The sequence below is a fragment of the Lepus europaeus genome, chromosome 3, assembly GCF_033115175.1.
Source record: "Lepus europaeus isolate LE1 chromosome 3, mLepTim1.pri, whole genome shotgun sequence".
Taxonomy (NCBI): domain Eukaryota; kingdom Metazoa; phylum Chordata; class Mammalia; order Lagomorpha; family Leporidae; genus Lepus; species Lepus europaeus.
In genome coordinates this window covers 93,827,571-93,849,194 of record NC_084829.1, presented here as the reverse complement: position 1 = coordinate 93,849,194, position 21,624 = coordinate 93,827,571, and the positions used below count along the sequence as shown (strand labels likewise).

At 36.5% G+C, this 21,624-nt stretch overlaps 1 protein-coding gene across 2 annotated transcripts in view; it reads right to left on the bottom strand.

Annotated features, from left to right (window-relative positions):
• Positions 1 to 21,624, bottom strand: part of UFL1 (UFM1 specific ligase 1) — a 35,865-nt gene that overhangs the window by 5,212 nt on the left and 9,029 nt on the right. For both annotated transcript variants that reach the window (XR_009865509.1, XM_062186517.1), the window contains exons 8-15: positions 20,378 to 20,524; positions 17,946 to 18,121; positions 16,621 to 16,800; positions 14,412 to 14,532; positions 11,485 to 11,607; positions 8,162 to 8,279; positions 6,917 to 7,080; positions 6,696 to 6,826 (exon numbers count right to left, since the gene is read on the bottom strand). Coding sequence is in view for 1 of the 2 variants with exons in the window: in XM_062186517.1 (XP_062042501.1) it covers positions 6,696 to 6,826; positions 6,917 to 7,080; positions 8,162 to 8,279; positions 11,485 to 11,607; positions 14,412 to 14,532; positions 16,621 to 16,800; positions 17,946 to 18,121; positions 20,378 to 20,524 (1,160 nt within the window). In the remaining variant the exon portion in view is untranslated. The remainder of the gene's footprint in view (positions 1 to 6,695; positions 6,827 to 6,916; positions 7,081 to 8,161; positions 8,280 to 11,484; positions 11,608 to 14,411; positions 14,533 to 16,620; positions 16,801 to 17,945; positions 18,122 to 20,377; positions 20,525 to 21,624) is intronic.

Genomic DNA, 21,624 nt, shown 5'->3' with positions numbered 1-21,624 from the left:
AGATGAGCTTTCAAATTTGGTTTGAGATGAGGACTTTGAAAATGAACTTCAGTTATGTAAATATTGAAATGAGATGGGGAGAGAGCAGCAAGATGGCAGAATAGTAAAGGAGCATATTGACAGTCCGGGAAGAGACAGTTTAATAAAAGTGGAGATACTGTAGATACAAGGAAGAGTAGGGGAAGAAACAGCAGAGGAAACTCTTCTGGAACTAGTGATTCACAGTGGACCTGCGTGGAGAGCGTGGGAGCCCAAGTTCGGGACACCAGCGGCAAACTCAACACACCAGCGCTGGAACGCGAGGTGAGCCGAACCTCCATAGCCCGAGACACCAGCGGGCAAGTGGAAAGAGGAGACTAGAGGGAACGAGGCTTGAAACTCCGTGGGGAAAAGTTCACCAGGCTAATTAGAAGAGAGAGAGAGAAAAAAAGTGACCAATACGGACACGAGTTTCTCTCTCTCCGCTCACCTCTCAAAGGCGAGCAAGACAAAGAGCAGGCGCCATTTTGTACATACGGCATAAGCAGGGCGACCTCAGGTCTGCACCGGCCCTGAGCCTACCAGAAAAACCTGACTCTGGGGGGTGTGTGTGTGTGTGAAATAACAGGAGATTAGGATCTAACTTGGCAACCCAGTGGGAGACTGCAGGAGAACTGGAGCCCACATCGAGGGCAGCAGAGATTCCCTGTGTGGTCCTTGGGAAAGAGCTTCCGATCTCTGGCTCCTGTGGGTATATCATTTGCCTGATAACTACCTCCAATTCCGTTCAGCTGTGTGGAATTACTTCCCTTTTGAATAAAAAAAAAAAAAGAAAGAAAAAAGAATGAAAAAAGAGAGATTTACCACACCTAACCTGGGAGTGTCACCTTTGGCACACCCTCAACCCTGAGGAACCAAACACAGCTCTCAGGCCACACTCATCTCAAGCCTCTAAGGCTCCATCGAAAGCAGACAGTCCACTTAATCTAGAGCAATAGTATAACAAGAAAAAACACCACAGTGAAGAAACCAAATATCTCCAACATGCCAAACAACAAACGCAAAAACCAAGGTAACAAGAACAAGGAAGACACTATGACGCCCCCAAATGAAAAAGACACCCCAATTCAAGATTATGAAGATGATGATAGAAGAAATGCAAGAAGTGGATCTCAAAAAATTGATAAGAACATTAAGAAGTTCTCAAAAACAAATTCTTGAACTACAGAAATCCTGAATGGACAAGATAGAAAATCTCTCTCGTGAAAATGAAATATTAAGGAGGAATCAAAATGAAATGAAACAATTAGTAGAACAAGAAACTGTGATAGTGATGAGAAATCATAATGAAATGAAGAATTCAGGACGGCGCTGTGGCTTAACAGGCTATTCCTCTGCCTTGCAGCACCGGCACACCGGGTTCTAGTCCCGGTTGGGGCGCCGGATTCTATCCCTGTTGCCCCTCTTCCAGGCCAGCTCTCTGCTATGGCCCGGGAAGGCAGTGGAGGATGGCCCAAGTCCTTGGGCTCTGCACCCGCATGGGAGACCAGGAGAAGCACCTGGCTCCTGGCTTCATATCACCGAGATGCGCTGGCCGCAGCAGCCATTGCAGGGTGAACCAATGGTAAAAAGGAAGACCTTTCTCTCTGTCTCTCTCTTACTATCCACTCTGCCTGTCAAAAGAAAAAAAAAAAAAGAAAAAGAAATGAAGAATTCAATAGATCAAATGACAAACACATTAGAGAGCCTTAAAAACAGAATGGGCGAAGCAGAAGAGAGAATATCGGACTTAGAAGACAGAGAACAGGAAAGGAAACAAGCAAACCAAAGAAAAGAAGAGGAAATTCGAAATCTAAAAAATATTGTCGGGAATCTACAGGATACTATTAAAAAACCCAACATTCGGGTTCTAGGAGTTCCTGAAGGCATGGAGAGGGAGAAAGGATTAGAAGGCCTTTTTAGTGAGATACTAGCAGAAAATTTCCCAGGTTTGGAGAAGGACGGAGGCATCTTAGTACAGGAAGCTTATAGAACCCCTAATAAACATGACCAAAAGAGATCCTCACCACGACACGTTGTAACCAAACTCACCACAGTGAAACATAAAGAAAAGATTCTAAAATGTGCAAGAGAGAAACGTCAGATTACTCTCAGAGGATCTCCAATTAGACTCACAGCAGACTTCTCATCAGAAACCCTACAAGCTAGAAGGGAATGGCGAGACATAGCCCAGGTACTAAGAGAGAAAAACTGCCAGCCCAGAATATTATATCCTGCAAAGCTCTCATTTGTGAAAGAAGGTGAAATTAAGACTTTTCATAGCAAACAGAAAGAATTTGTTGCCCCTCGTCCTGCCCTGCAAAGGATGCTTAAAGATGTGTTACACACAGAAACACGGTCATCAATATGAAAGAATGTAAAGGAAGGAAACCTCACAGCAAAAGATCACAGGAAGCTCAATTTCTCTTTGACATAGAATTAAAATCTGATTCTCTGTTAAAGCAATGTGTTAAAGTAATCTATTATGTTCTCTTGATGTCTGTTAAATTCTAATTGTTCAAAAACAGCTGCATTTTTATTAAGAGCTATGGGTTATTTAAATATGTGCTTATTTTCAAAGATTTGAATAATCACCTTGTAACAATGATCAAATTTGGTCTATAATGTCATGATTTTAAGGAATCTTATTTCAACCAGATATTTTGGATTTTGAGCCTTCGGCATTCTTGACAGGCATTCAAAAAATCAAAGTTCCAAACAATCTGGACTCTAAAATTTCCAGTAAATCCTGGACTTTGGTTTTTCCAGTTTGGGCCCAACTGAAAAAATCGAAGGACCTATGTCTCTCATCTTATAGAGACACCAACTAATCAGGCTATTTGGATTATATTAGAAGGACTGTCAAGATGTGACATGGTACTAAATTTTAAGTTTCTATAATGGAAAATGCTATTAATACAAATGTTTGAGAATTAAAAAGTCTAATGATTTTGTGTTACTAGACATGATAGTTATCTTAATGAGAAAACCCCAGAGGCCTAAATGGTTAAATACTTGTAAAATCCTGCAGGTGCTTTCAAAAATACTGTGAAGTAAGCAAGTGCCTCTTGTTGGTTGATGAGTTTATAATTTTAAACATGGCGACTTAAAGTCTTTTGTCATCCACAGTTATATATGATTTGCTGCTCATAAAACTAAAGCATTGTTGGTTCTGTGTTTAGCTGTCCTCCTATAGGTTCCTATGGACTTTTTCCAGCCACTTCTATTGTATTCAGTACTTTGGGCACTTCTACTGTATTCAGTAGTTTGGGACGGTTCTGTAAACAGATGAAGCCAATAATGTATTAACAGTATCAACTGAGAGAAAGTATGGTTAACTGAGGTTACTAAAAACAAAAAAGCAATTCAAATCAATTGGCAATCTACAAAAAGAGTTAAAGATTTTTTTTTTTTTTTAAATTTTTGACAGGCAGAGTGGACAGTGAGAGAGAGAGACAGAGAGAAAGGTCTTCCTTTTGCCGTTGGTTCACCCTCCAATGGCTGCTGCAGTAGCGCGCTGCGGCTGGCGCACAGTGCTGTTCCGATGGCAGGAGCCAGGTACTTCTCCTGGTCTCCCATGTGGGTGCAGGGCCCAAGCACTTGGGCCATCCTCTACTGCACTCCCTGGCCACAGCAGAGAGCTGGCCTGGAAGAGGGGCAACCGGGACAGGATCGGTGTCCCGACCGGGACTAGAACCCGGTGTGCCGGTGCCGCAAGGCGGAGGATTAGCCTAGTGAGCCGCGGCGCCGGCCTAGAGTTAAAGATTTTAAAAGCTATTATTAAAATTGCTATATTGGTCTATTATGTTATGTTATATGTGTGTACCTATTGTATGTCCACATGGGAAAATTTTATTTAGAATTTAATTTTAATTGGCTTATAGATAAGATTGTCCATAAATTTAAGCTGATAAAATAATCAAAGATACATTTTAATTCGTGTTACCTGAATCTCTGCATCATACGTTTTAAACTTGTTGGTAGAAAGAAACTAAAAACATTTTATATGTCTGTGCTTAAGTTTACTGGTTAAACAAACTACACCATGTTAGATATTTAAGAGGTGTTTTCAAATACATGATTCTTAAAGTTTATAGAAGGCACTGGACCTTCTGGTAAATGGTTTCTTAAGTTGTTATCTAATGGTTGAAAGGGTTTGCTAAGTATTCATGTGATATTGCTATTGTCAGCAAGTGATCTAGGACTTGCTCCCTCATTTCTCTATTCTAAGCCAAACTTGTTCTTTCATTTCTCTATTCTCCTCAAGGTAGGAAACTAATTCTATTATGAAGGAATCTGTAGGACACACAATTTAATCTTTAGACCTCATAAAAGAGATGGCTAACATTTTTCTGTAATAGCATAGCCAAAATAAGAGCTTAAATAATAATCTCATAGCTAGATTTACTTCGCCATCAGCGAAGTAAACAGCAAGTAGAAAAAACCTCCCTTTCAGACCAAAGGGAAAGAAAGTTTTAAAGTGAGAATATAATTTTCCTCATGGGCATTGTCTACCTTAGAAAAACTACTACAGAACATGCCTGTGACTATAGACTTGTAGTTCAGGCCACCGAAGATTAGAGATGGGACACGGGCACTCCCTTGACTTGCATCCTCTGGTCTGCTTTAACACAAACCAGGAGGAAAAGAAAGCTAGGCATCAGAAGCAATGGGTGGCAGGCTTATTAATGGCTGTTCTGTACAGTGATCTGCCCTCAAGGAGACCCAACAGGCCAGTCCACTGCAGTGGCTTTCAATGTGGTAAGCCTGGGCTTCAGAAGAAGTCAACTTGTCAACTTGTGAAGAGCCCTGGCAGCTCTGCCAAGAGTTGGATCACTGGAAATGGACCTGCCCCGGAGTCGAAGGATGCCCAGGTCAGAGCCACAGATCTTATTGGCTCTAAGCTGAAAAGCCCTTCACTCAGCCCAACTTCCAAAGTGACCACTGCAGTTGAGGGGACAGCCAAGTAGGGTCAGCAACATTGCAGGCAGAACTGTAAATTTCTTGTTAGAGATGCCACCTGCCTTTACCTGGCTAGCTCTCCTCCCAGGCCAGCCAAGTAATGAAAGTCAACAGAGTGCCTTCCCCTAGGAGGTTCACACCTCCCTTAGGATGTACCCCATGTGAAGAGATAGATAGGTCTGGGCCTCTTAACTTACAAGGCCTAAAGCCCACCAGATTATTATCAAGCCCCTTCTGTCAGGTTCTATTTGCCTCTCAATCAGAAAACTTAATTGTAGCTTATACAGCACCTTTCTTAGCTCCTCTAATAATGACTCTGTCCTTTGTTCTAGACCCTGTCTAGCACACTTGGGCCTCATTCCTTTGTAATCATAACCTCTACTCTACCACCAGTGGCTCTACTCCCAACCTGTGTGTACTGATGGTCCTCTTCCCCACTTAATGCTGTATAATTGTTCAGACCTGGTTAACGCCACTCTTAGGATCATTGGTTACTATCCTCACCCTGTCTTTTATGACCTTGTCTAAATATGATCAGAGTCGGTGAACTTGGAAGGCTTCCATAGCCTTGGCAACTCATGACGAGAGCCTAGGATGGTTAGTGGCGCCATAAACTAGAGTGCCAATTTGTTGGGTCAACAACAGGAGTCACTGTGCACTTGCTCCTCATGTGGGATCTCTGTCCTTTATGTGCTGTACATTTTGATTTAATGCTATAACTAGTACTCACACAGTATGTTTTACTTTGTGTTTCTATGTGGGTGCAAACTGTTGAAATCTTTACTTAATATATACTAAACTGATCTTCTGTTTATAAAGAGAATTGAAAATGAATCTTGATGTGAATGGAAGGGGAGATGAAGTGGGAGAGGGGAGGGTTGCGGGTGGGAGGGAAGTTATGGGAGGGGGAAGCCATTGTAATCCATAAGCTGTACATTGGAAATTTATATTCATTAAATAAAAGTTAAAAAAATTAAAAAAAAAATAAAATTAAAAAAAAATGAGATGGGGTCACTACATGAAATGACTGCAAAGTTGTTGAAACTGACAAGATTATTGTTAAGGGTCTTAAACAGGAAAAAGGAAAATGTTACATAACAAAGGTTAGAAAAGAAATTCTGTTTATTTCAAAGTGCTTAAACGTTGTTACTTTTAATAGACTGGTTATATAACCAATCCTGTTAGCAAATGTATATACATTGCACTAAAATTAAAAATCTTTTAGATTTTCCTCCAAAAACTCTTTCCTGTGCTTTATTTTTCTTTTAAACTATTTCAAATGAGAAAAAATGTGTTCATACTCAAAACAAAGTCATTAGGAGTGGTAAACAAATCTTTCTTTTTTCTTTTTTTTTTTTTTGGACAGGCAGAGTTAGACAGTGAGAGAGAGAGAGTGTGTTATAAGACAGTGAGAGAGAGACAGAGAAAGGTCTTTCTTCCTTTGGTTCATTCCCCTAATGGCCACTACTGCCGGCGCTGCGCCGATCTGATGCCAGGAGCTGGGTGCTTCCTCCCAGTCTCCCATGTGGGTGCAGCGGCCCAAGCACTTGGGCCATCCTCCATTGCCCTCCCCGGCCATAGCAGAGAGCTGGACTGGAAGAGGAGAAACCGGGACTAGTACCTGGTGCCCCAACTGGGACTAGAACCTGGGGTGCCGGCACCACAGGCGAAGGATTAGCCAAGTGAGCCACGGAGCCAACAAATCATTAACATACTTCACTTGTAATGGTTGCAGGGTCATCTACTGCCATCATTAAATCCGAAGCTAAGAAGTTGAAAATGAGGTTAGTGATGTCAGTACACACTGTCTTCAGCAAATGCTTGGTAAGAGCAGTCTGAGTATCATCTGGAAAATAAAGGCACTTTATTAAGACTAACTTCTTCCCCCCCAAAAAAATACGAGAATTAGTGAAAAGAAAAACAACATTAAATATACCTGCAAAAAATTTCATCCCTTTTTCAAACAATCTAATATTATTGTATAAGTTTGAAACCTCTTCTTGCAAATCCTTGATGGTGCGTTTCCTGCCCGTTCCAGAAGCAGAAGTTGAAGACATGAATACTGAACGTACCACTTCAAGATAAGTTTTATTAAGAGGTCTGTGCAGAAGAGAAGTATATTTAGCTTATTAAAATGGGCTAGATTTATGTAGACAAATTTTTCTTTGATAAAAACTGAATCATTTTAAAAAGAGAACAACAAAGAAACAAAGGAAATAGATTTATACGATAGTTCACCAAGAAAGTATTCCTCACCCCTGGGAAGCTTATTTTATTAAAGTGCTCAAAGTTATTGCACTAAAGACAATAAAAGCACTAATAATAAAGACTTCATAATTCAAAACAGCTTTTTAAAGTTATTTGGAGATTAACTATAAATCTGTTCTCATGTTCAGGAATTACAACTTAAATTCTCAATTTTTAAATTACTAAAAGATATTGCATTTAAAACAACTTTTTTAATGTTCATGATTACTAACAACTATTTCATTTTTTATCTGTGAAAAATGGTACAGTAATTACTTAGGCACAAATATGTTTACTTAAATTAAAAAACATAATCTCATTACAAAAGCTGTATTTCTAAAATCAAATTTAGATGTACTGGGCTCCTGAATTATATTTGTAGAAGCTTACATACTCTGATTAATTTTAGATAACTTGGTTAGTTTAGTAATGGTCAAGTTAAACATAATTTCCTCTCTTTTTGTATAAAAATAAAGTTAATATGTTTTATTCAAAAGGTAACAGTGTCTAATCTTTCTTGAGGTTAGTTTGCATCTTTATTTTCTTCCTAATAGTAAACACTTTAACAATTAAAAATAGAAAATCTTTTTTTTTCCTTTTGTAAGCAATTTTTCATGTTATGAAAACAGACAAGCCAGTGATTAGTGCAGGTATATATTTTCCCAACTCAGATTTAAGATTATTAGATCAGAGATCAAAGACACTTCTAAAGGTTCTTATTTTTTGTTTCCTATATTGTCTTGCCCAAAGTATCTAACAAATATTTGTTGAATTGAATTGCTTTTACAGGCAAATAAAATCTGGAATATGACAGCTGGATTAAATTCTAAACTTTAAAAACACCTAAAATATGTTTTGGATGTTCTCAGTGGAATTTTATTTAATAAGCCACTGAATTTCTACCATAAAATAGAAAAATACGTTTTACACTTGCCTTATTAAGTATTCAGAAAGTTCAGAAATAAACTCCTCAGGAGCATCTTGTACATGTTTTCTTAAAATGTCTTCAATCTCATCTTGCAGCATAAAAGTCATCTCTGGCTTTTTCTTTGCTATAACAGACATGAGAAATGAGAAAATAACAAACAAGCTACCAAAAAACAAAGAATGTTTTAATAACATACTTAAAAAGAAGATAATTCACTGCTTACTATTGAAACTCAGATATTAACTTATGCCAGTAAGTATAACATCTAATGAAGAAAAAAAAAATTTTTTTTTTTTTTTTGGACAGGCAGAGTGGAGACTGGACAGTGAGAGAGACAGAGAGAAAAGTCTTCCTTTTCCGATGGTTCACGCCCCAATGGCCGCCGTGGCCGGCGCACTGCGCTGATCCAAAGGCAGGAGCCAGGTGCTTCTTCCTGGTCTCCCTTGTGGGCGCAGGGTCCAAGGACTTGGGCCATCTTTCACTGCACTCCCGGGCCACAGCAGAGAGCTGGCCTGGAAGAGGAGCAACCAGGACTGAATCCGGCGCCCCGACCGGGACTAGAACCTGGGGTGCCTGCGCCGCAGGCGGAGGATTATCCTATTGAGCCGTGGCGCCTGCCAAAAGCTTTTTGAAAATGGGATACATAGTGGAATTTCTTTACGTGATCATTTTCCAACTTCATTTGAAAATGACCTTTTCTAAGAGTTCACCAGAAAATAATAATGATTATTTCTCTCTCATCTAATTTAGATGATGCAAATAGCTGGAAATCAAAACAACTGATTTGGCAGAAAAAATCTTTTAGGAAAGGAATATGTTCCTCTGTTCAAGAATGAATACTAGAATTTTTTTCTTTATAAAAATTTATTGGAAATGAAATCACTTCCATAATTTATAGAAGGTCATCACAAAGTATTTAGAATTATGTCAACCACAATTCCAGTAGAATTGCTTAAGCTAAATTTTGTCTTTTTGGAAAGGCACAGAGTTAAAATACAAAACAAAAACCCACTTAATGTCATTCCTATCACATTACTTGCAGAAGTATGGATTGTGGACAAAGAAAACTAAAAATATTTCCATTAGAAATTCCAAAGATATAAAAGTGATTATTTCTAGCTAAATTAAGGTATTGATTCTATAAGGGAAACCTAAGAAATAAATAAAATGGCTCAAAAATCAATTTGCAGTATGAATGAAGATGTTTGGAGTTGAGATTACAGCTTCAGAGTAGAGAGATTAATATTATCCTTTTCTGAGATCTTCTGTCTATTCTTGATATTCACACTAAATAGTCTTTTGATTTACCTGTTTGCTTCCTGAATGTTATATTTCCTTCTAGTAATCCTTCATACTGAGTTGATTCTATTTTAGCTAAGACACAATTTCATACTCCATTTTCAATATTATAACACAATCTTTTTTTAAAAGCACCAAAATTACATTTTAGATAGAATGATTTTATAAATCTTAGAACTCCTCTCAATAATCTATGCACAAAAAAGAATATCATATGTCTCAACTAACAATTATTAATGAAACCTCACATTGAATAGTCTTAATGCTGTTTAAAATAAGGACAGAGCCAGCAGTTATACAGAGATTTTTTTTGTTACTTAGCATTTTTTATGCACATCAAAACAGTGAAACTTCTACCTAATTTAAAGACAGATCTTAAGCAATTGTGCTGTTAAAAATAAGACCACATTAGTAGCTGTAGCCCCATCACTGATATCTGTATCTTCCAGCTATAGTTCATATGTAATGAACTCTGTGGAAGAAGGGAAATACAGATCTTCAATTATCATTATTTGAAATTTGTTTTTATTTTGATGAGGAGAAGGGTAGTATTATGGTTTTACTAACTTTTTAAAACAGAAAAACAAAAAAAAATTCATTTTATTTAGACAAAGATGTCTCATATAGATTTACCTTTGCCAGACACATGATGAATATAATTAATTTTCCCTCTGAGATATAAGCAACAAACAGGTTAGGTGTTACTGTAAATATTAAATACGCATACAATTCTCTAGATCACCTTCCGTTTTACCCTTTGCCCCTTTGATGTCTTGAAGTATCTCCAAGAATTCCTTTAATGTGAAGCTTTCTGCATATTTCATATCTCCTTGTCACAGCCAATTGCTTCCCTGATGTCAATAAATGTACATTTATTAGCTTTATCTGGTTCCATAGCTATAGTTTTCTTCCTTCCTTCCTTCCCTTGCTTCCACCTTTCTTTCCTTCCTTCCTTCCTCTTTGTTTTTTTTTTCTCTCTCTCTCTTCCTCCCTCCCTCTGTTTCTCTTTCTTTCAAGATTTATTCTATTTATTTGAAAGGCAGAGATACATAAAGAGAGAGAAATATACGTATAGAGATCTTCCATCTACTGGTTCACTCCCCAAATGGCTGCAATGGCCAGGGCTAGGCCAAGCTGAAGCCAAGAGTTACGTAAGCTTCAAATGGGTCTCCCACATGGGTGTAGGGGCTCAAGGACTTATGCCACCTTCCATTGCTTTCTCAGGCTCATTAACAGGGAGCTGGATTGGAAGTGGAGCATCTCAGACTCAAACTGGCCCTATATGAGATGCCAGCATTGCAGATGGTAGCTTATCCTTAACACATTACACCACAATGTTAGCCTCAGCTGGATTCTTAAACAATGACTTTTTTTCTTTCTTCATTCAACATTCCCAGAGGTAACCATTTTTGCTCTAAGACCACTTATGCTTGATTCCAATTTCATTCTCAGTGTTACCACTTTTCTTTTCTTTGCTGCATCTTTATCTTTGTTGGCCAATTCCCTCTTTTGATGATCCATCTTTATAAAATGTTACTTGGATTTATCACTGAGAGAAAGGAGGCAACACAACTACACACTTTGCTTGTACATAATGAATAATAAATATGTAGCTATCAATCATTTATAAACTATCAAATGTAAAATATAAAATAGCTGACAAAACTATCATAGGTTCATGATGTGCATCTGTTATTTGTGAGTACATACTGATTTATGGACTAAAGGGCTAGCAGTAAAGTTTGAACTTCATGCAATTACTGATAGTTAATATATTAGGGTAACTTGGTATTTGAAATTTGAACTATGTTGGTGGACTGTGTGGTGGACTGAAGCCAGTTAACTACACTGTGGTAATTATAATTTGTACCCACTGAAACCATGCAAGCAAGACTGTCCTGTATAAGCATAAGGTGTATGAGTATAACTAATCATATGTACCTTGAAATTATGCTAAAAAAATCACAAAAACACACAAAGTAAAAAGAAATCATGCACACACAAAGGAAAAGTAAAATAAATGTACACACCAGTGTGAGACAACTGAGATTCATCATCACTATCATCATCTTTTCTTCCTTTCTTCTTGATTTTCTTAATTTTGTATTCTCTGGCATTGCCCCCACCTCCTCCTCTCACGCTTCCGCTGCCCTCTGGTAGAAAAACGACATTAGCATTACCTAAATCACCAATTTTAGAAATGCTACTATATCATTGTATTTAATTTTAAAGCATAAAAACAACAGACAAAATAACTAAAAAAACCTTTAGGTTCCTCGTGAAGTTTCTTCATTAAAATAAAACAAATTCATTCAATAAGAGGTTAATAAATAACATATGAAAGCTCTTGAATTTAAGCAATGTTCTTAGATGGCCTGCTTACTCTAAACACAGTCTCTTCTAATGCTATTGCTTTTTTTAGCTCTGTCTGGTCTTTTCTTAGCTAAACCCATTCCTTTACCTCTTCTTCTACCCTCCTCAAAACAAATGTGCTTCACTCACTCTTTTTTCACAACAGCCTCATCAATACGCTCTACTGAGATATTTTATAAAATTAATTATACTTGGTTTTGTTTTACTGATTGGAAGATTATTATGTATGTTTAAAGAAGACAACCTGACTCAGCTACCACCTAAGCAGACATGAACTTCTTGAGAGCAAGGAACATGTCTCACTAATATTTGCATTCTTGGCATCATAGTAATGCTTGAAACATAACATGTGCTCAATAAGCACTGACCATAAATATTAAGTTGGTTACTTAGAAAATATCCTTATCAATGACTATAGGCTAAATCAAGGCTAAAAATACAAATTATGAAAACAACCTGAATGTTGCAAATAAAAATAAAAAATGATGCTTAGGTATTTCCCTGCTACTAGATATTTACATTTAAATAGGTATTCTACAAAACAGAATACTTATAATTGATTTTTTGAAAGATTTATTTATCTATTTGCAAGGCAGAGTGAGATACAGAGAGAGAGAGAGAGAGAGAGAGAGATCTTTGTGAAGTGGCTGCAATAGCCTGGGCTGGGCCTGAAGTCTGGAGCCAGGAACTCTATCCGCTAAGGAGTCTCTCATATGGTTGGCAAGACTCAGGTACTTGAGTTATCATCTGCTGCTTCCCGGTTGCATTATTAGGGAGGTGGATTTGGAAGTGGAGCAGCCAGGACTCAAACTGGCACTCCGAACTGGTTACTGGCATCCCAAGTTGTGGCTCAACTCCCTATGCCACAATGTCTGCCCTTATAATTTGTTTTAAATGTAAAATAGGGGCAGTGCTGTGGTGTAGTAGGTTAAGCCTCCACCTGTGGCTCCGGCATCGCATATGGGCACCAGTTCATGTCCTGGCTGCTCCTCTTCTGATCCAGCTCTCTGCTTATGGCCTGGGAAAGTGGAGGAAGATGGACCAAATACTTGGGCTCCTGTACTCATGTGAGAAACAGGAAGAACTTCCTGGTCCTAGCTTTGGATCCACCTAGCTCTGTTACAGTCATTTGAGGAATCAACCAGCAGATGGAACAACTTTCTCTCTGTCTCTTCCTTTTTCTGTCTGTAACTCTGCCTCTTAGATAAATAAATAAAATCTTAAAATAAAATAAATGTTGAAAATTGAAAATAAAAAAAGTTGAAAACAACTGACACTATATTTCTTCATAAAAGATTAATCTTTTTCAATAAAATGATTTATATAAAAACTTTTTTCTAAATCTAAATAGAATTCTCTTAGAAGTTCATCTTATCCTCAAATTACATTCTTTAGCTTTTATGATATAGAAATACTATTTTCAAAAGCACAGCTAAAGTGAATATGCTTTTAACATTTCATAGTAAGTTTCTTATGGCATAACATCCAAGTTTGAGATGATTCCATGTAATGTAGCTAAATGATTACAGTACAGTGGCACTATGAGAAGAAAACATCAGAAAGCCCTTAACTTTTAAATTAGAAATAAAATTAAATAGTTACACTGACATAAATCCTTAGTAGATTAAAGTACATCATAACAATATCTCCAAATAACATAACATGCATGGATATGAATACTACTATTATTTGAGTAATTTACCATAGATTTCCTAGCAGAATAGATAAAAATCTCAAATTATCATTGAAAGATTTTTGAAACAAAAAAATTTTGAAAGAGGAAGGAACATCTCAAAGAAATGAGTAAATTCCCATAGCAAAATTAAGAATTTTTTCATAATATATGTTGTTTTCACAATATATGTTCAATGTACTGTATTTGTCAATAAAAAAGTTGGATATCAAATTTCTTTAACACTACATTGCATTAATACTTGTTCCTATTATAAAAATTATGAAAAAAACATTACTTTCAAACAAGAGCTATTAAAAAAGAAAATTAAAAAGTATATTTTACTGGGAAATTCATTTATTCTGTAAATATTTATACAGCACCAAAATATGCCTAATCATGCTCTAGGTACTAGAGATTAAAAAATAAATAAGATAGGCAAGGTTCTCAAACAATAAAAAAATCACAGTGATACAGTATTACAAACTGATGTGAGAAGTGGTAGAGAGTGACTATGGAAACTATTCTGAAGGATTAGGAAGATGTCTCTGAGGAAGTGATGTTTAAAGTTGAGCTCTGAATAAAAAGAAGGAACCAGTTATATGAGGTTCAGGAAGAAGTATTAAACAAAGGCTTAAGGTAAACCTGAACTTGGCAAGATTGAGAATCAAAAAAAGAGGCTATTGGGCTAGAACAGTTCTTGAAAATATTACTATTACTTATTAAAAAAGAAAATAAACTATAATCACCAATATTTACATTTTTGTAATTAAAATTTAATTCAATAGCAGAAGTTTTAGTTGATATCGGCAGTTGAAGAATGATCAATCAAATAAATGGTCTTTCAAAGGCCCTAATAAAGTTCATTGCAACAAATTTATCTTTGAATCTTTCCTGTTCATAATTTATTACCTGTTGCTTTCCTCCTTCGCTCATCTTTTTTATCCTTTTTACTTGTATTAACACTTTCTAACATGGAGACTTGTTTCAGATCTTCTTCAGTGATTAAATGTACAGGATTATTTTTCATTTCCTGAAATAAAACATGCTTTTTTGTTGCTGTTGGCAAATACATACAGTATTTCATTGCTTATACTCATCTACTCATAAGCTATACCCTAAATATTCTTGTTTAGTTTTGCTGAGAAATATAATGCATTGTCTCAAAGCTACTATTGTAAGGCTATCTCTCCTCTTCAGAAATCAGTCTCTTTCCATGATTTTTGTACTTGCCATGATTTCAACATGATTTGGCTCCCAAACTCAGATATTTGAACCCCAAAATCCTAAGCTTGTAGTAATTAAGAAAATTTAATCCAATTATGCTGTTTAAAGAGGGCCTAATGGGAGGTCTTCAGGTCAATAGGAATATATGCTCTTGGAATATAATTGTCACAAGAGGGCTGTTAGAAAAGGCTGAGTTGGGCCCAGACTCTTTCTTTGCCTCTTGGGTCAGCATATGTTTCCTCTCCTAGTGCAATGCCATTGCCATCTGACACCCAACCAATGAGGCCACCTGACCCTGGAGTTGAATCTCCCCACCTGTAATAAACTTCTCTTTATGAAATTAGTTGCTTCATTTCATTGGAAAAACAAAAGCTAGTTAATAAAGTACCCAGCAGTAGCTAATGAGAAAGCCTATCTGGTCACTGAACAACTTATCACACAGCAACAGATGCAATATCAGCTGTTGTTGGTTGGTCTTAGGACTGCTTAATAGGAATCTGGTCACGCCCTACCACTCCCAATAGGAGCCTCCTGGAACTATCAAGTGCAGAGTCATCTGGATACTTGAGATCCCCAGAAAGATAATGAAACCTTCATTCCCTTCCCCACTCCCACACTAAGTCAGAAAATTAATATTTCCTCTGGATTCATTCTTGATAATCTCTGCTTTTTAAAAGTTTGATAACAATGAACTATTTCCAACTTCACAAACAGTCTTTTTCTCATGGGAAAGGATTCTATAATCCCTATTGACAAAAGTACATACTGTTGGTAAAAATACGGTTACTTCCTTTTTGGTTTTGTAAAGAAAAATATTTAGAACATTAATATTTCAAAGTAACAGAATCTCCTTATTATGAACTTATTTTGTGGTTAGAAAGAGGAGTCCAAGGAAAGAGAGTGATGACCATATTTAGGTTTACTTCAGTAACAGATCACAAATAAAAATAATGAAGTAGTCATTTAATAACTGATAGCTAATATGTATGACATTATACACACACACATATATATATTATATATATATATATATCCCTTATTTATTTATATTTATCCTTTCCAGAGTAGTTTTCATCATCTGTTTCTGAAGATAAGAAAACTGGAAGTCTATTTGTCCAAAGTCATACAAAAGGTGAACATGTTTAATGTTCAGGTTTACTGATATCAAACCTGTAATTTTTTTATTCTTATTTGCTGCAAAATGCAGAAAATTATTTCTAATTTTTAGTTTTTAAAGAGCTTAAAAGCAGTATAGCTAACATAACTTATTTATACCTTTAATAAGCCCTTATGATCTATTAACAGTTTAATAAGACACATGGGTTTGTCTTACTTGTAGGAGAGCAGGTTTTATAAGGATAGTGCTGCTAACTAGAAACAGGAAATGAGTGACCCTTAAGCAGACCTAGCATGACCTCTATTTCAAAATACTTTAACAGCAGTTTCTCTGAGAAATTGATGAATTTTGATAGCCACAAAACTTATTTCCCTCAGTAAGTTATCCTGTCTGTGCATCTAAAATAGGTAAACTTAATGAGACTATACTAGATTTAGTAAATATATTGTGTATTGGTTCACACACATTATATATTTATACATACCCAGATACCATGTCTGTGTATTTTAGTGTTTTAAAATTGGACCAATACTCTCAGGTTACTTTACTGTGATTTTAATTTAAAAAATTAGTTCCCCATGTTCTGACAGAAATGAAGAAGGGGAAAAATAAATCTGGGAGAGGAAATAAATTGGAATGGTACATTAAAGAAAAATGATGTATGATACAAAGTATTCATTTTGGGGCAGACTGCTCACTTCATTTTTCAAAAGAAATCAGATGGTTCAAATGTGAAAATAATGTTAATATTAGCAGATGAAAGGAAATCTGGCATACCTTTTCAGCTTTTTGGTGCATCAGTTCACTGAACAGTTCTGCACAGTCATTTATAAATTTTTCACTAACCACAACAGTGTCGCTAAAGACTACAGCTGAAGCCTGTTTGCTGAATGCTCGCATCACCTGTTGAAGCAACATGGCAGCATCCTCAACTGATAAAGAACTGGGTAGCAGAGGCTAGAATAACAAAATAAAAAATTAAGTATAAATTCTACATAACACACATAAATCCTTTGTTTCATATATAAAGATATAAAGACAAGTATATAAATGTATGTACCATTCTTAGACGATTTCAGTAAGTCCAAAGGCTTTTAGAAACACAATAATGCCCCAAATCTCCCAATTATGTTTCTGGTTTCATTACCAGTATTAACCTCTGGAACCACGGATTCTATTGCCTACCTTCCTCAAGTGTATGCCTAATAGGCATCTCAAATTATCCAAGACACCACCAAAACCTATGAGTCAATTCCATTCCTCTCACTCACAAAACTACATCAATACACTAGCAAACTGCTGTCCTATCGACTTTTATCTCCAAAATATATTCCTTCTTAGCTCTTTCTACTACTGAAATGATCATTTTAACATTCTCCCAGCAGTGAAGCTGTTCCTCCTGGGAGCACAAAATGAGTCTGGCTTCTACATCCCCCCAAAGTAGAATGGTACACTGGATGTACTTAATAAAATTTGTTGAATGGCTAAAATACACTTAAATCTTCAAGTTTTAGGGACTTGGGTATCCCAAAGAAAATTTTATGTTGAGAAAAAAAAAAAAAAAAAAAAAAAAGAAGGCCTGGGGTCTGGACTTGGCTAGAAAATAATGGATGGACCTCTCGCTTATTTATCTTTACCTACACTTATCTTTTTAGTATAATGAAGAGGCCCACATTGAACATTGAAGTAAAAAACTATCTGTGTCAAAGTGGCTTGTGCTAATGCATTAGCAGAGATCAACTGATAAGGAATAAACAAATGCTACACAATACCTGATACCAGTACAGTTGAAAATGCATGAGGTAAGTCAGAGATAAGTCTCACTAATTTCTCTATCAAGATTAACATGAGTGTAATATTGTTTGCTTGTTTGAGATTTATTAGAATTTCAGATAGTGACTAACCAAATGTGGAAGACTACTCTCTATTTATAGGTTGGAAAGACATTAAGCATAAAATAATTAAGATTATGTTTGTACAAACAATGATTTCTAGAATTTGCCTTTAAAGCCAAGATACCTTTGTACATCCTAATATTTCCAATTGTGATATTAGTAAAATATTAGTTATCATTGACTTAGAGAAAATTTAAGAAAACATACTGCAATATCAACCCAGGTTCCAGAGCTGATTGCTTCCTCTACTGATGCTTCCACCTGATCCACAAGTCCTTGACCAACACAAGCTGCTTTCAAAAATAAAAGTTGTGCAGTCTTATATCTTTTCTTTATGTAGTTAACAGCATCTGGGATTCCAAGTCTCGACAAGGCATCAAATTCTATAAATATATCACAAAAATGAAGTAGAATTGTTAGTCATTTACATCTTTTAGGAATCTCAGAAAAAGTTGTACCTTATTCAAATATTTTTAGAATAACAAATTAAAGCATAGGAATGTATTGGTACTTATTCTCTGATAATCTTACTGAGCCAAATTCTAATTACTAAAGATCTTTGTAGAAAAACTGCTTCAAGTACAATCTGAATACTAACTTTGTCACTTTCCCTCCAGCTGAAGGGACAGAGGGAAATGTGAGTAATAAAATCAGAAAGAAATGGCAATAAAGGAGAAAGTTATGTACTAAGTGAATTTGTTTTGGTCACTATAATTGAAGGACCAAAACATATTTTTCAATGTTTCATGAGACAACATAGGACAATAACTCTCCAGTCTAATTTAAACTAGAAAAGGATTTAGCATATAAAACAAAAGTAAAAAGCAAAAATTTAGATTTACAGTCACTAAAGTTACTGGAGATAGCTACTTTCCTCATTAACTCACCCTCAACCTCAATAATCATACATAAGGAAACTGTAACAAAATTCTAGTCAAACCTATGACTGAAGAAAAGTACATCATGGAAAATCAAGAAAAGATAAGTGAAGCCCACTATCTTAGCAGATGTTAAAATTTTTTAAATATTGATTCCTCACGGGTTTATTACTGAAAAAAGTAATCTGTTAATGTGGTTTGACTTGGATTATGAAATTGATCAAACCAACTGAGCCAGATGTCAGAGCTTCAAAAAGTTAGGGGAAAAATAGAATTAAAAGACAATGTGCAAGGCCGGTGCTGTGGTGCAGTGGGTTAAAGCCCTGGCCTGAAGCACCCGCATCCCATATGGGTGCCAGTTCTAGTCCCGGCTGCTCCTCTTCCAATCCAGCTCTCTGCTATGGCCTGGGAAGGCAGTGGAGGATGGCCCAAGTGCTTGGGCCCCTGCACCCATGTGGGAGACCCGGAGGAAGCTCCTGGCTTCGGATCGGCACAGCTCCAGCTGTTGCCGTCAATTGGGGAGTGAACCAGCGGATGGAAGACCTCTCTCTCTGTCTCTAACCCTCTCTGTAACTCTGTCTTTCAAATAAATAAAATAAATCTTTTTTTTTTTTTTAAAGATAATGTGCAGTGGGGCTGGAGATGTGGCTTAATGGAGTAAAGCCACCCGCTGTGACACAGGCATTCCATATGGGCACTAGTTTGTGTTCCAGCTGCTCTACTTCTGATCCAGCTCCTTGCTAACGGCGTGGGAAAAGCAGTGGAAGATGGCCCTAGCTTCTGTGGGCATGTGGGTATGGACCAGTGGAGGGAAGATCTCTTTGCCTTTCTCTGTAACTCTTTCAATAAATAAATAAATCTTTTTTTAAGACAATGTGCATTTATCAAAAACTTTCTGAAGTAATTTCTTAATTACTGAACAATCAATCTACTTTATCCAGATAAGAGCAGAACCTTAGAAACAGAATTGCTCAGTGTCGCTGGAGTACTGGAAAACTAATAAAAATGAACCCTGTTTAGTTTGACAGCCAGTAAAATATTCTGAAGATGATATAACTGAAAAACCGGGCAACTTTATAAAACATAATAAAATACAATTTCTTTTTTGAATAAAATTACTTGGTGTTTAGTAGCACCATCTTAATATATGAAATAATTGTTGGTAAATATATCAGCTTTTGGTCTTCTAATTTTTTTTTTTTTTTTTTTTTTTTAACAGGCAGAGTGGACAGTGAGAGAGAGAGACAGAGAGAAAGGTCTTCCTTTTGCCGTTGGTTCACCCTCCAATGGCCGCCGCGGTAGCGCGCTGCGGCCGGCACACCGCGCTGTTCCGATGGCAGGAGCCAGGAGCTTCTCCCAGTCTCCCATGGGGTGCAGGACCCAAGGACTTGGGCCATCCTCCACTGCACTCCCTAGCCACAGCAGAGAGCTGGCCTGGAAGAGGGGCAACCGGGACAGGATCGGTGCCCCAACCGGGACTAGAACCCGGTGTGCTGGCGCCGCAAGGCGGAGGATTAGCCTGTTGAGCCACGGCGCCGGCTTGGTCTTCTAATTTTACAACTGTTCTGTAACCATGGAATTAAACTCAGGTCTAAGATCCACAGAAACCAACCTGACTACTTTTATAGTCAATGGGAACCAAAATTATCATCTAGTCAACAACAGGGCAATACACATGGATTCCAAGGTTAGATAATACTTTCTCAGAATGTTTTCAGTTTTAGAAATAAATTTTAGTTTAAAAAAAAAAAAAATAGTTACCTAGATAGCCATTCTGCCTGAAAAAGGAATCCACCCAAGTACTCTGTGTCTTGGAGTAGATGTCAGGGACAAACACAGCTTTATCCTGTCTCCCACCAACCACAGTGCCTCGTAAGCGTCCACTATTAACAAGTTCCTCAAGCACAGCTTAAAAAAAAATTAAAAATTAAAAAAAATCCAAGCAAACACAAATAAATCACAGCAGGTATTAATCTTAAAAAATACTTGATCATTTCACAGTTTATTCATTCTTACCCTTTTAAAAACCAATTTAATGTTCAAACAGCATAAAGGAAGGGATTATATTTTATATAAAACTTCTCTGATACTTCTCAGAATATTTATTTTATTAATTCAGGAAATTTTGGTAACTAGTTAAAGGTGTTGAATTTGTACTACAAACTGTTGAATTAACCAAATTTTTGAGTTTGAATATTTTGTGAAAAAAAGGAATGCCAGTATTTACCTCATGATTTCTTTACAAGGGGATGATCAAATACTTTGAGAATAGATATATGCAATCAATCACTACTGTAACCAAATTCAATATTCTAATATTTAGAAAAAGTCAAGACAATTCAACTGTATGAGAATCAGCAGCAGGAAATAAACCCAAGGACAAGGTTTTTATGTAAGTTACTACATTCCATTGAGCAAGCTGAAGCAAGGCATTCCAACCCTACCTACAAGAGAAGCACAATGCTATCGATAAAGAATGGGTTCTGGAGATAGCTGCCTAAGTCTAAACCTCAACTTTGCCACTTACTACTTGCAAACACTGGGCAAATTATATTCCTTATATCTCCATTTTCTTATTTATTAGGTGGGGATAATAACAATATCTATCTTGAAGGGTTACTGTATTCATAGCTGAATACAACAAGCACTCACTCAAAGAGTACCACGCCACCACCACTGTCCTAAGACTGATGCCGGTTTGAAAATGGATAGTGCTGTCATTAATAAAAAACTTACGGTTTTTTATTTAAATCACAAAATTTAACTTTACATGGTTGTTTTACATAAAAATCCACTTAAAAAGATAAGATAGAAAGAAGCTATTTTTATATGAAACAGTATGTACATTTAAAAGCTTCCTGAAACAAAGAAATGTTCATGAGAATTAGCACTTAACAGAAATAACTTACTTTACATATGACTTTCAAAATTTCAGTGCTAATTAGAATAATATATTAGAAACATTTGAGTTTCTCAATAGATTATAATACATGATTCTTAATTTCACA